At 35.6% G+C, this 16,072-nt stretch overlaps 1 protein-coding gene across 1 annotated transcript in view; it reads left to right on the top strand.

Annotated features, from left to right (window-relative positions):
- LOC148942079 (uncharacterized) overlaps nucleotides 1-15,285 on the top strand; it is a 64,605-nt gene extending 49,320 nt beyond the window's left edge. Inside the window, exons 2-3 of the mRNA XM_089103228.1 lie at nucleotides 3,878-4,189; nucleotides 15,145-15,285. Coding sequence (XP_088959354.1) covers nucleotides 3,878-4,189; nucleotides 15,145-15,285 — 453 coding nt within the window. The remainder of the gene's footprint in view (nucleotides 1-3,877; nucleotides 4,190-15,144) is intronic.
- Nucleotides 15,286-16,072: the final 787 nt, after the last annotated feature.

Below are 16,072 nucleotides of genomic sequence, written 5' to 3'. Positions count from 1 at the left end.
GACAGCAACAGGCCCTGTGAAAATATAGGTGACTCTGTCGAAACTTCACTGACCATGTAAAATATATGAGAAACAATTGATGTTAAAATTCAAGGGTCCTCTGACAAAAAAATAGTTGTAAAATTTAGGGTTACTTTCTCAACAACGAGAGATTTTCATGATTATTATTTATAATAATATTTCACATAACAAAAACATTAAAAAAAGTTTTTTTTGTTATCGTAGTTTTATTGATTTTATGCTAGATGCTAGATTTTTCATCATCTGAGGAACTATGTTCATATTTTTAAGCATTTGACTCAGTTGATCACAATACCCTAATTCATTTATCACTGAATAAATTTGAAGTACACCCTCTCTTAGTAAATTTGATACATGTTTTCCGGTAAATTTCTGATTGGCCTTATAATTTAGCTAGGATGAAAGTGAAAACATCATTTGATGTTTTTTTTCTTTTTCATAATTCAATAATCACTTCTTGGGCTAGTTGCATCTTGAGCCCTTAGAGGGGCCCCAAAGGTATTTTATTTCTGTAACCACACAAAGAAGTTATCAACACTAGTTAAGTTATTGAAAAGTGGTTAAAAACATATAAATAGTTTATATACAAGTTGTTCAAGAATAATATATTCCAAAGATACTTATTTATAACAATTCAAACCTCATTTATTTGGCAATTAAAATATAAACCGTTTTTCTATCGTTTCAAGTTTTTCAAATACCGTTGACAAAAATAGTGCTGAATTTTGCGATTCGAAACTTGGCCGTCGATAATTCAGGGTATATCCCAATCCAGGGTATGTATTTTCATATTAGGGGGATGAGGGTGGTTGTAAAATTCATGGTAAATTTGCAGTGGGCCATATAATTTAGCTAGGATGAAAGCGAAAACATCATTTGATGTTTTTTTATTCTCTCTCATAATTCATATAAAATACCTTCAGAGCCCTTTAAGGGCTCAAGATGCAATTAGCCCCAGAAGCAATTATTGAATTATGAAAGAGCATAAAAAAAGGCAACAAATAATGTTTTCACTTTCATCCTAGCTAAATTATTTGGCCAACTAAAAATTTACCTGTTTTCTTTCAAATAGATCCCAATCTGCAAAATACAAAATATTATCTCTGAACCCCTCCCTAATTAGCGTGAAATTGCTTTCTCACCCAAAATCCTAATGAAACATGTTAAACTCCTCGGTGTCACAAACTTTTAATGATATTAAGTAGGACATCCGTATTTCAAGAATTCTGGACTTTTCAGACCAAGGATAGTCAAAACTAAGATTTTTTAAAGTGGATTAAAGTGTTAGATTAGCTTTGAAATGGCCAAATGTTGACAACACTTTAACTGTGAACAACAAAGAAATCTTTGCTGGGCCGTTAAAGCTGAGACAAAGTGAGCCAATCCAGGTAGTGTTTATAAAGAGACCTATGTTACACTATTATATCAAACAACATATTATAGAGACCTAGGTCACACGATTTAACTCCATATGATTATCCAATTTCGTCCCTAAACTTAGGCAATTTTATAGTTTTTGCTTCCACTATCTGAATAGTATTTTATACATTTACTCATTTTAAAAAATTGAAGAGAAACGATGAAATAAAGTAAAAAGAACAGGCATGTCGAATCCACCAGGATCCGCCCACAAGTATTCCCCAAGTATTTTGACATGTTTCGAATAGGGTTCCAACTTATGTCGAAAACAGGTAACTTATTTGGTCTGTCGAATTGGTAGGCGAAAACGCTCCAATTTAAGAAAATCGGATTTTTGTACCCTTTTCTGATAAACTTCAAGCTTCTAACCAAACAGTTAGATTCGTAGGTATTTTGTCTATATACTGAAACCCTTTTCAAACCAAAAATCTTTAAATTAAGCCTTCTGGTATAGAAAAAGCGCTTTTTTTTTTTTTTTTTTTTTTTTTTTTTTTTTTTTTTGAACTTTATTCTTTCGCAAATTTTGTTCTGAACTTTAGAAGGTATTGGGTTTATCAGCCCTACTAGTGTTAATTTTTGCTCGTTTTGAGTTTGGCTTGTCTATTTATTGTAATTTCTTTTCGTTTTGGGTTTCATTTATTTACTTTTATTTTTGCTCATCCTTGGCTTAATGGAGCTTTTTACTTTTCTTCGAAACACTTTTTTGTGGAAAGTTTTCTAAATTAATCATTCATAAAGCCAATTAAAAAAAAGAAAAGCAAATCAGCAAACTGTTTTGTATGGCCAATGGTTATATCTGCCCCCCACAGATAGGGTTGACATGCCTTTTTCAAGGTTAGCAAATAGTTTATCTAGAACAAAATTAAAAAACATATTAGGTTATGGTGTTGATTATGTTTCTGCAAGCAAATTAATCAAGAAGACTAAAAATTTATTAAAGAAACACACCATCAGATTTTCCTCCTCCATTGAATATTCTTTCAAAATCGTTGCCTTTTCAATTATATCTCAGCTCCTCCTCCCACACCCCTAGTAAACCCAGGCTGTAGCCCTAGGCTATATACAAAAATAGGCTGATTGTTTGAATTTCCCCTTATCTTTCATGTTCAGTTTTGATTTGTTTCATGACATCAATTTAAAAAAATCAAAAAAAAAAATACACAGCATACTTTTGTGAACATCCTATCTGTCTCACTGTGTGTGTTCTAAAACTTATCTTTCATGTATAGCTATATCTGGCCCATTAGAGGTATGTCACTGGGAAACAACTGTGACAACAACAATTGCTTCAGATATAATAACTACACTTAATATGTATAGGCCAGAAATCAGATAGCCTTGGAAAAAACAAACATACTCTTAGATTTTGCATTCACTTTTCCTTTTAAATATGAAAAATTGATTTAGTCAAAATTCTTCTCAACCTCCACTAATTTTAACCCCTAAGATAGCCAAATGTAGCTTTAGACCAGTGATGAGCACTCTTTTTAGCTCAAAGAGCCAAATTCCCTTTTACAACTGTAAAAATCTAACGAAGAGTGCTATTAGGGTTTAAACTGTTATCGAAAAAACATTTGTTTTTTTTACCCTTGTAACCCCAACTTTCTTATCTGATAAGACTAATAAATTATCAGTAATTTAACTGTTCCCAGCCTAATCTGATCTAGACCTGGCGAACAAAAATTATGAAAATCATTAACATGTGTGTTCAACACCCTTTGTAAAAAAAAGAAGCAAATATTAAACCCAAATCCATTTATTTTCAACCTAACACCAAATAGTTAGCAGTCAATAACATTACTAGTAAATAAAATTTCTTACTGCAGAAGCAAAAATGCGACACCTGACAGTCCCACTTCATTTCTCAATCAAACATGTTTAGTATCAGGCCTACTGGTCACAGATCGGACACCAGATTTTCTTGGAAATAAATAATAACAAAACTTAAAAATACATTGGGGGAGGAAATGTAAATATGAACTGTGTAGAGCACCTCCAATTTTCAATTATTCGTTCTGATAGGATTGTAAGCAAAAGATTATGATTTTTTTTTTTTTTTTGGCAGCGTGTTTTGATTGGAGAACATGCACAATCAGAATAACGAAGAGTTTATCAAGAGTTGCATTTTACTAGTAAAAAAAAACACATGCAGCTTGCAATCCATATGTTGCCAGCTCCTGCACTAGGCTATATGCATAAGTTTGATAATTTTATGGATTTGACATTGTTTTTTGTGCTTAGTTCTCGTCAACAATTAGCTCATAATGCCAAATTTTTAAATGAACGTATCTCAAAAAAGGTATTTTTAAAATATAAGGAGAGGGAGGGCAAATAATCTAAGGGGACAGACCCTCCCCCTGCCTTCCCCCGTCCCAAATTTAACCCACTGAATAAATCCTAATTTGAAGTATAGCATGGTATATTTGTGTTTTTTCAGATTCATTGTATCAGGTTGGATGGAAAACAAAAGGTAGATATTATTTATGGGACCTTCAGAGCTCTAGCTTCTGAGAATTCTACAGCTAAAACTTTATCAGGCCATAGTTTTAGCGACATTCTTAGTGATGACCTCAATGATGCTGACACATTTGGTTCTCTTGCACCTTCAAAGTTTTACGAAATTGATAATAGGCCTGATTCAGAGAGTGAACAGAAACTAAGTGAATATGAAGAGAATTTTATTCCACTTGAACAAAAAACACAAGGACAATTTTTATTGGAAATTCGTGATCTTCTTAATGCAGGAAAGGTATGTTTTCTAATTATATTCTTATATCTTTGAAGTAATATACTCGTACAAATAATTTTTTTATGTATATCAATTGTAATAAATACTGTCTAAAAACTTAAACAAGTGCTACCAAATCTTTGGATCCAATCATTTTACAATGGATTGGGATGTATATATTTATACATTAGTATTTTTGGGGAGGGGTAGGGTGTAAAGTAGACAAAAAACCAGAAATTGATGGAGGGAACAGTAAAACCCTTGAAAAACAGGGTGGTGGTACCAGGTCTAAAAAGCTGTAAAAATGTTGAGATATTGAGGAAAAAATGGAATTTGAAACCAAATTTGCTTCTCATCAGAGGTAGCACTGCCTATGTAAGGAGGTAGGCCTATATGCCGGCAATTTATAGTTTGTTTTTTATATGGCCACTTTGTATTGAAGGGGTGGTTGTAGAAACTTTGGAAGGCTTCATTTGAATGGAATCAAAGGTTATAGTGCGCTTTTAAGAGTTGAGAGTAATTGACCATACCCCTTCCCTCCTGTGCTTATTTTAGACCCCCCCCCCTCTTGTAGCCGTCAAGGCATCTTGTCAAATTTTCGAGATAGTTATTTTATTCAAAATGATCAAAAGCTCAAATAGATATGGCTTCAAGAATGGCATAACACCCAAAGCCCCTGGGAGCATGGGTTCTATAATTGAAAAAAAAAAATTGTTAACTGCCAGTTTTATACACACAGGTTTTATAACGCAAGAATGGGATCATATTTGATACTAGATACGGATTGGCTTTAACCTTTCAGGGATCATTCTCTGGGGCAAAAGTATAAGATGTTTTGTAGTGGGGTGGGGGCTTGAAAATGCTCTGAATGAGGGCCAAACAAATTTCTGATTAGCTCGAATATTATGTCATTAAGTGTTTGGGCAAAGGGGGCTGGAATGTAGAAGAAATTATAGAAAAAAAATGTTGTTTCCCCATAACAAGGCCCAACAAATAGCTAGAATGGACTTAAAAAATATCCACTGGCTGCTTTGTGCTTATGGGGTGATTTTAGAAACTTGGGAGGGGGCTCCTGTGATTGAAAGTTCTAGGCTCTGATGCACTTTTCAGGAGCTAAATTGAGTGGAGGTTAACCTGCCTTCTTCCCCCACCCTTGCCTACTCCCCTGTCCTAATAACTGCCAAATAATGATATTGAATCAAAATTTTGATATTGTAATTTTGCTCCAAAACGTTAAAAATTCTAATAAGTATTTCTCTAAGGTTTGGATCACTCTCCCCCCCCCCACGACCCCAAGGACAAAGATCCTAAATTTTGTAAACTTTCCATTGCTCACTGATACATTATAGCAGAAAAGACATTTAAATTTGGTTTTGGTTGTCCAATCATCTAATTGTTCTTAGAGATCATTCGCTTTGGCAAGATGTCCCAGGTAATTGCAAAGGACATAATCTATTGCCAGATTCATCAAAGTGACATGTGCATATCTCTAAGCACTGGCATGGGGTATCAAGCTAAAACTTTCAGGGAGTATTAAGGAGGTCAAGGGGTTCATTGAAGTATGCTTGAGTTAGGATGGTAGAAAGTTGATTGAACAAGCACTATTTGCATCTCAGGTTATCAATGTATCACATCAGCAATATTTTGGAAGATTAGGATGTAATTGACGCTTTCACTTAATATCGGGGAAGGGAAAGGGAGGTTGAATAAAGGGGACTTAAAATTGTGTGTTAGTGGGAGGGTAGAGGACTCGACAGTTTTTTATTATCTATTAGCCACTGAAATTTTATGCACTATTAGATCATATGGGACTCTTAATCTATGCATAGCTAAGAAGTGAGGTAAATCAAAGGACACAATCTATTGCCAGGTTATCAAAGTGACATGTGCAATACCTTAAGAACGGCTTAGGGTATCAACTGAAACCTTCAGAAAGGGTTAGGGGAGATTAGTGGACATTGAACTATGCCTTGGGATACATGGTAGAAATAAATCCAAAGGCACTATATGCATTTCAGGTTATCAACGTATCACATCAGCAATATTTTGGAAAGATTAGAGGATGTAATTGAAACTTCCATGTACTGTTGGGGAAACAAAGAGAAGGATGGAGCAAGGGGACTTTGAATTCTGTTTTGGAAGGAGGGCAAAAGAGCTGAGCAATTTTGATCCATGGCCAACCTAAACCTTATTGAATCAAAATTTCCTATGAGACTTATAATCTAAGCAGTTTCAAATAGTTAGATAATCGAAAAACACTACTTATTTCCAGGTTATCAAAATGATGTATCTATCTTTTCTTGGGAATGACTAAGAATATTAAGCTGAAAATTTCAGAAAATTCTGGCTGGCATAGTGGACGTTGGACTATGACTTGGGGGAGAGAGTAGAACTAAATCAAAACGATATTGTGTCCATTGAGGATTCTAAAATGTCATATCTGTAGTGTTTAGGGAATGGCTAGAGGGATGTTGTTGGAACTTTCAGGTAGTGTAAGAGACGAAAAGAAAGAGGGGTAGGAGGATTTACATTTTATATGGGGAGAAAGGAGTGGCTAAAAATGTTATATCTTCAATCAGCATAAATATTTTTACTTTTTTTTTCCTGTAGGAATCAGAATCTGTTCAAACTTTTAAGGATTGTAATTCGACTTTAAATTTTGACTTAAGTGGTGAAGAATCCTATTTGTTTGAATGAGATTCTCCTTACTATTTTTTGACCAATTTTAGTAACTGATTACTCCGGAAAAAATGTTTTTGTAACTTAAATAATTCCAAAAAAAAAGAAATATAAAATTCCCTAAATCTTTAGGTTGCTAGCTGAGATTTCTGGTTTTCGAGGGGAGGCAGTTCGTTTTTTTTCTGAATTGTAGAAATATCATGAGACGGATAACTTTTGGTATGTTACCTAAAACTATGGAAAAGTTAATTATTTTTTTTTTCAAACTTCTTTTTTTTTAGCATTGGAATTTTATGGGAAAGGGTGGGAGATTAATTTAAGAAAACTTTCCGAAAAAGAATTTTTTAAAATAAAAGTAAGGGCCATATTAAACTTAAGATAAGCAGATACAAATACATTTTAAAATTCAGACTAGAAATGACAAGAAACTACTATAAAAGAATAAATGAAACCAAAAACGAACAGATATTAAATAAACAACCACATAAAAAAAAACATACAAGTACTAATATAAATGAATAGGTTACAAGGAATTACTATCAAAGAAGTATTGAAACCCAACGTAGACATTTACTAAATAAATTATCATAGCACAAAAACATATAATAGATACCAGTACAAACCAGTAAATAATTCTTAGAACAAGTGAAAATTAAATTGAATATGCAAATCAAGCTTGAAACGAGCAAAAATCACTGCAAACAAGAGTTTGGGTTTTGCCCCCTTCTTTCACTGTAAAATTCTAAAACCTACTGTGTCAAACCTACAGTGATACGACTGGTCTATTGTTAACCAAATGGGTATGCAAAAAAAGTCAATCGGACGCATTTGGGGAAAAGCGGGTGGGCGGGGGGGGGGCTTGTTGCAATCGGATCACTTTTGAATCTTAAAAAGGGAATTATAATTTTCAATTACTAATCATTTGAGTCGCATCCGAGGTTTATGCGACCACTTCTATAAAAATTGTATATGTCTCCAGGGTATAAGTTATAACCCTTCCCCGGGCTCTAGGAGGCGGGGGGTATAGTAGAGATGCCTTATTGAGTCCTGTTGCCCACCCCTGCTGCCACCTACAACTTTTTTACATAGTTTAATGAGGACAGGGTCAATGACCTCTTTCTCCAGGTGTGTTTTTGGCACGCTCTCAGCGAAGGCCAATGTTCTTATTGTTTCCAAGCCAAATGTCAAGGTCAATGTTGTTTTGAACAGAGTAATTAGAGAGAACACGTGGTTAATGGGATCAATGTTGTTGTCGTTCGAGGCAAAGTTAATGACACTTCCTTCCTGTTCGAGGCAGATGTTATGATCCGGAAATAGTATTTGTTGTTGTTATTCGAGCCAGATGTTATGAGGTTCCGAGAAACAGTTAATGACACTTCCTTACTGTTCGAGGCGGATGTTATGATCCAAAAATAGAATCTGTTGTTGTTATTTGAGCCAGATGTTGTTGTCGTTCGAAGCAAAGTTAATGACACTTCCTTCCTGTTTGAGGCAGATGTTATGATCCAGAAATAGTATTTGTTATTGTTTCCGAGCCAAATGTTACGAGTTCCCGGGAAACACATGTGCTATCAGTCATTAATCAAATTGTCTCCGGCACGAAGTTTATTAATGTCTTTGGATGTCGAACAGAAATGTTCCCGAGAAACAGTTATATCACGCATGACAGATGATGCCATGATTGATTGATTGACATGGAAGGGGAATTAATTTGTTGTTCTATAGAGAATTGATTTGACACGAAAGGGGAATTAATTTGGACTTCTAACAAGAGAACCGTTTCCGAGGCAGATGTTTTGATCTTAGCGCGCGAAAAGGTTTCCAAATAATTGAAATAAGCCAGCGCAGGGATGCCAAACAAAAGGAACACGCTAAAATTCCGTTTAGGGATCATTTGGGCGAAACTGTTTTAGACAGGTTATGGAATTATTTCGGCGAAACAGCTAGAGACAATTTAAAAGATGATTTTTGAAGATATTTTGGAAGAGGTTTTGAGTTTGGTCGTTATAATACACAATTTCCATTTGAACAGAGTTGCGAGGTCCTCTACCCCAACCCCCAAGGGTTCCAATCCCTCTACTCCAACCCCGAAGGAAGCCCCCGGTACTCAAAGGTCCCCAAGCTCCCAAAGGGCCCCCCGACCCCCCAAACGCCCTCCCCAGACCTCCAAAGACCACCCCGGGCCCCCCAAAGGCCCATCGAGCTCCCAAAGGACCAACGGGGTCCCAAAGGGCCCCCAGACCCCAAAAAGGCCATACCCGAGTCCCAAAGGCTCTCCCCGGTCCCCAAAGGTCCACCAGCCCCCCAAAAGCCCGCCCTGTGCCACAAAGGCCATCCCCCGGCCCCCCCAAGCCCCCTCCAGCTCCCCAACGCCCCACGGGGTCCCCAAGGCCCTCCACCGGTCCCCAAATGTCCCCCAGGCCCCCAACTGCCCCCCCCCGGACCTCCAAAGGCCCACAGGGCTCCCAAAAGACCACCGGGCTCCAAGGGCCCTCCACCGGTCCACAAAGGTCCCCCGGGCTCCCAAAAGACCACTCAATCCTCAAGGGCCCCCGGATCCCCAAACGCCCTCCCTGGGCCCCAAAGGTACTCCCCCGCTCACCATACATGCACACAAAAAGTTACACACACACACAAAAACTAACACACACACACAAAAACTCACACACACACACGAAAACTGACACACACATTAAAACTAACACACACATGCAAAAACTAAAAAACACACACACACACAAAAAATTACACATGCACATTAAAAAATAGAGTAACAAAAAAAATAAAAAGCACAAAAAAAATTACACACACACACACACACACACAAAACTTACACACACACACACACACACACGCACAAACAAAACACAACCCCACCTCTAACTCACACACAAAAATAACCACCAAAAACCCCAACACAAACTAAAAAATGAAAACAAAAAAACACACACACACAACAAAAAAAACACAAACACACACACACACACACACACACATAAACAAATCTTACACACACACACACACGAACACTTACACACAAAAGCAAAAACTTACACACACTAAAAATTAAACGCAAACAAACAATAAAATGCACACAAAAACTTACATCACACACACACACACACACAAATACACAAACAAACACAAACACAAACACAATCACACACGCCAAAAAATAAACACACAAACAATCATACACACACACACACACACACACAAACTAACAAAAGAACACAAAAAAACTAACAAACACACGCACAAAAACATGCAAACAAACACACACACACACAACTAACACACACACACACACACACGAAAACTAACACACACACTAAAAAACTTAAACAAACAAAAACTTACACACACACACACACAAAAACTTACAAAACCACAATAAAAATAACAAGCAGACAAAACATAACAAGCACAAAAACAATAACACACACACACACACACTCACACAAAACTAATACACACAAACACACAAAAACACACACACACACACCAAAACTAACACACACACAAAAACTTACACACACACACACAAAAACTTACACATGAACACAAAAAACTCACACACACACGCACAAAAACTTACACACACACACACACACACACTCACAAAACTTACAAACACACACACACACTAAAACTTACACACACACGCCAAAACTAACACACACAAAAACTAACACATTCACACTAAAACTAACACACACACAAACGAACACTTACAAACACACGCCAAAACACACACTCACACACACACACAAACTTACACACACACAAAAACTTACACACACACATACACACACACACACACAAAAACTCACACAATAACAAGAAAAATAACAATCACAAACAATAATAAAATCAAAAAAAAAAATACACACACACACAAAACTAAAAAACACACACACACACACACGACAAAACACTAACACAAGCAAACACATACACACACACACAAACACATAAACACACACACATACACACAAACTAACACAAGAACACAAAAAAACTCACACACACATGCACAAAAACTTACACACACACACACACACACACTAAAACTTACACACACACGCAAAAACACAAAAACAAAATCTTACACACACACACACACACACACACACACAAAAACTTACACACACACACACACACACAAACTTACACACACAAGCCAAAAATTACACACACAAAAACTTACAAAAGAACAAAAAAAAATCCAAAAAATATAAATACATACAAGTAAAAAGAAAAATTCAAATGTCAAAAAAACTTACACACACACAACAACTTAAAATCACACACACAAAAAAAGAACGACCAAACACAATAGCTTATACACACAAAAACTTACACACACACACACAAAGGCTTAGACACACAAAAACTAACACTCACACACAAAAACTAACACACACACTAAAAAACTTACAAGCACAAAAAAAATAACATGCACACAAAAACTTACAAACACGCACAAAAAATAACACACACACAAAAAAACTTACACACACACACACAAAAACTTACACACACAAAACAAAACACCAAAACAAAAAAAAAAAAAAAAATAAACAAACACACACACACACACAAAAACTTAGACACTCACACAAAAACTTACACTCACACAAAAACTTACACACACACACACGAAAACTTACACACACACACGACAAAACTTACACACACAAAAGCTTAGACACACAAAAACTTACACAAACACACACACACACAAACATACACAAACAATCCAAAAATTACATGCACAAAAAAAAAAAAAAATACACACACACACACAAACTTACACACACACACACACACACAAAACTAACACAAACAAAAACTTACACACGCACACACAAACACACACAAACTTACACACACACACAAAACTAACAACCACACACAAAAGCTTAGACACACAAAAACTAACACTCACACACAAAAACTTACACCCACACTCAAAAACTTACATGCACACAAAAACTTACATTCACACAAAAACTTACAAACACACAAAAAAAATTACACACACACACACACACACAAAAACTTACAAACAAACAAAAAAAATTACAAACACACAAAAACTTACACACACACACACACAAAAACTTACACAATTACACAAAAAACTTACAACCACACAAAAAATATTACACACACAAAAACTTACACAAACACACACAAAAACTTATACAAACACTCAAAAACTAACAAGCAAACAAAAACTAACATGCACACAAAAACTTACACACACACACAAAATAACACACACACACAAAAACTAACACACACACACACAAAAACTTACACACACACACACACTAAAGAAAAATAACACACACACGCAAAAACTAACACACACACGCAAAAACTTACACAAACACACACAAACTAAAAAACACACACAAAAACAAAAAAAACTTACACAAGCACACTAAAAATAAAATTCAGACACACACTAAAATTCACACAAAAACTTACACACACACACACACACACAAAACTTACACACACACGCCAAAACTAACACACACACAAAAACTTACACACAAACACACAAACATACAAAAAAAATTAAACATTAAAACAAAAACTCACACACACACTCACAAAAACTTACACACACACACACACACACACAAAACTTACACATACACACACACTAAAACTAACACACACACTCCAAAAATAACACACACAAAAACTAACACAAGAACACTAAAAATAAAACACACACACACACTAAATCTAACACACACACGCAAAAAATTACACACACACACACACACACACACACACAAACTAACACACACACACAAACTTACACACACACACACACACACACACACAAAAACTTAATTTATAACAAGAACAAAAACATGCCCAAAAACAAAAAAACTAATAAAAAAACTTAAACACTAACACACAAACAAAAAACTTACAAACAAACACACCAAAACTCAAGCACACACGAAAACTTACACACACACGCAAAAAATTACACACACACACACATACACACAAACAAACACATTAAAACAAAAAAAACTCAAACACACACGAGAAAAAAATAACACACACACACACACACACACAAAACTTAAACAACACACAAACCACTAACAAATAAAAAAAAACGAAAAATAAGAATAGACAACACTAATACACACACACACACACACACACACACACAAACTTACACACACACACACAAAAAACTTAAACACACAAAAACTTAAGCACACAAACACACATACACACTTACACACACACAAAAAAAACTTAAATCCACACGCAATAGCTTAGACACACAAAAACTAAAACACAAAAAAAAAAAATTACACACGCACACACACCAAAAATTACTAACACAAAAAAACATACACACACACACACACACAAAAACTTACATAAGAACACGAAAACATACAAGAACACAAAAAATTACATGCACACAAAAACTTACACACACACACACACACAAAACTAACACACACACACACACGAAAACTTACACACACACACACACACACAAACTTACACATGAACACAACAAAAATTCACACACACACACACAAAAAAACATAAAAGCACACACTCACACAAAAAACTGATACACACACGCACGAAAACACCAACACACTATCAAAAAATAACACACAAAAAAACTAACAAACAAACACACACACACACACACACACAAACTAACACACACAAACACAAAAACTTACACACACACACACAAACACACACAAACATAAAAACACAAACAAAAACTTACACCCACACACAAAACCTAAGACACACAAAACTTACACACACACACAAAAACTTACACCCACACGCAAAAACTTACATGCACAAAAAAACATACATTCAAAAAAAAAATAACACACACGCAAAAAAAATTACACATACGCAAAAAAAAATACACACACACAAAAAAACACACACACACAAAAAAACTAACACACACACACACACACACACACACACAAAAAAAAAACTTACACATGCACATTAAAACTAACAAGCGCTCAAAAACTTACACACACACATCATCAAATGTTTAGATAAAGTTTTGTCTCCATTTTATCCAAATTTTTTGAAAGGAATATAAGAGCTCTAAGTAACCAGTGAACTATAGCTGACTTTGGTGTAGTCAAGTCAAGTGCCGTACCCTAGCAGCGAAAAAAAAAATGGTAAACACAATCTTAGTCGCAAAAAATAATTCTTCTTCTTCCTCTATTGGATTTTATCCTTCTTTCCTTTTCTTGTAAATTTATGTCCAATTTTTATATGAAATGAGTAGTTTTTTGGGACATTCCCAGAAAATGGATAGCTGCTTGTTTGGCAAATGTACTGCTTCGCTTTGAGCACATTAAGTTTTAGTACAATAATGAATATGAACAAATGTGGATGAGACAAGAGTTCTGCAAAAAAGGTATTTTAGATAATGTGAATCAGAGAAAAAGGTATTTCTGGGTTGTTTATCCCAGCAACACAGAAGGGCAAATTTAAATGTTCTGCTATAGAATAACCACATTAATAACTTGCAAAAATGTTCAATGATTAATGTGACATAACATTTTATTTTGATGCATTTGCAGTGTCGATTGAGGAGAATTCGGAGCCAATCAATAACTACACAGAATTTCATAAAAAATAATAAATCTAATAAACCAATTTTCTATTATATCTTCAAAGAATAGTTCCTGGCGCATAAACAACAATAAATCACACTTTACTCCCAGCTCTATTTACAGCCACAAGGATTTAGTTATAAAGAACTATACTTTTTACAACTACAAGCATACGTTACCTCAAAGAATAAAAAAAAAAACTATAGTCCAGGAAATCTTCGGAAAAAATCGACGGTTTGAGACAAAATTGCAATATAAATAAATTTTACAACATTTTGTAGAAAAAAAAATCTGTACAACATACCAAAAGTCCCCAAGAATCCCTTTGGCGGAACAGGGTGAAAAACGGGGGAAAGGGGAAAATTTAGAGGGAAACTCGAAAATATACGACCAGAAGTTTTTGATGCTGAGAATGGCAATCCTGATGCTCTTGGGTCCAAAAAGATCGAATCTGCGTTTTTTTATTGCTGTTTAATAAGTCGTTCCACCGTTTCTCCACCTACAGTTAGAAAAGAGGGGTAAATAAAGATCCTGTACAGCAGTCTGCAAGACTCGTTTTCTGGGGTTTTCCAGTGCGAGAAGACTAAACATGTTACTTTGATTGCTCTATCATTAGCCTTTCCCCACATTTTTCAGATACTAGGGAAAAAGAGAGGGAAATCAAGATATCCTCTAAAGGGAAAAGATAGTCAGACGGCTCTAGAGAATTTGGAGAGGAGACAAAGGTCTATCAACTCGGTTTTAAACTCCTCTAACACCGTTTTGACGAGAGTTTAATATCTATTCCCTGGTGCTTCTCTTTTCCTGTTTGCTGGAGATTCACTACCTACTGGCAGATTCAATCGGTCAAGCAATAATGCAGGTTTGCCACCCCAATTTTTGCTCGCTCCTTTACAAGTATATCTTGGAGTCCAGCTACACCAGCAATCTGGTTCACGTTTTCTCATCGACCGGCTGAATAGGCTTGGTTTTTCTACTTCTTACTATGAAGTGCTTCGAATCGAGCGTTCTGTCACAATAACTCATGGTACAGAATTTCCAGGAATGACTTCTAAAACTTTCATCCAGTTCATTGGCGACAATGTTGACCATAAACATTTGCACTATTGACGGAAAAGGTACTTTCCATGGGATGGGCATGCTAGCTGCTGCCACACCAAGGCTACCCAAATTCCCTATCATAATCCCAAGAGCAGTTGTAAACCTTGAAGTACTCCAGCAGGTTGGACAAGTGCCTTTCTTCTTCTACAACAAAAGCCTACAGGAGAACAGTCTTGTGTACAAACCCATCCCGACCATCACCTTCGAAGACAAGATCGATAGCATTGACCTACTATGGCATGCAAAGTGGATACATGACACGAAACGGGTCGGATAGAGTGGATTTATGCAAGCAATTCAACATGGGGTATACAAAAGCACTGCGTCGATTGTTTTTCTGCCTTTGATCGACTATAATCCTTCCGATCTTTCTTGTGTATTAATTTAAAAAAACTTTTTCCACAAAATAAGATTTTCAAAGAAAAGTAAAGAAATCCACTAAACAAAAAATGAGCAAAAACAA

The sequence above is a fragment of the Artemia sp. Qi Xiang Cuo genome, chromosome 17, assembly GCF_049724085.1.
Source record: "Artemia sp. Qi Xiang Cuo chromosome 17, ASM4972408v1, whole genome shotgun sequence".
NCBI lineage: Eukaryota > Metazoa > Arthropoda > Branchiopoda > Anostraca > Artemiidae > Artemia > Artemia sp. Qi Xiang Cuo.
Note: the sequence above shows the minus strand (reverse complement) of the source record. Positions and strands in the feature narration are given on the sequence as shown.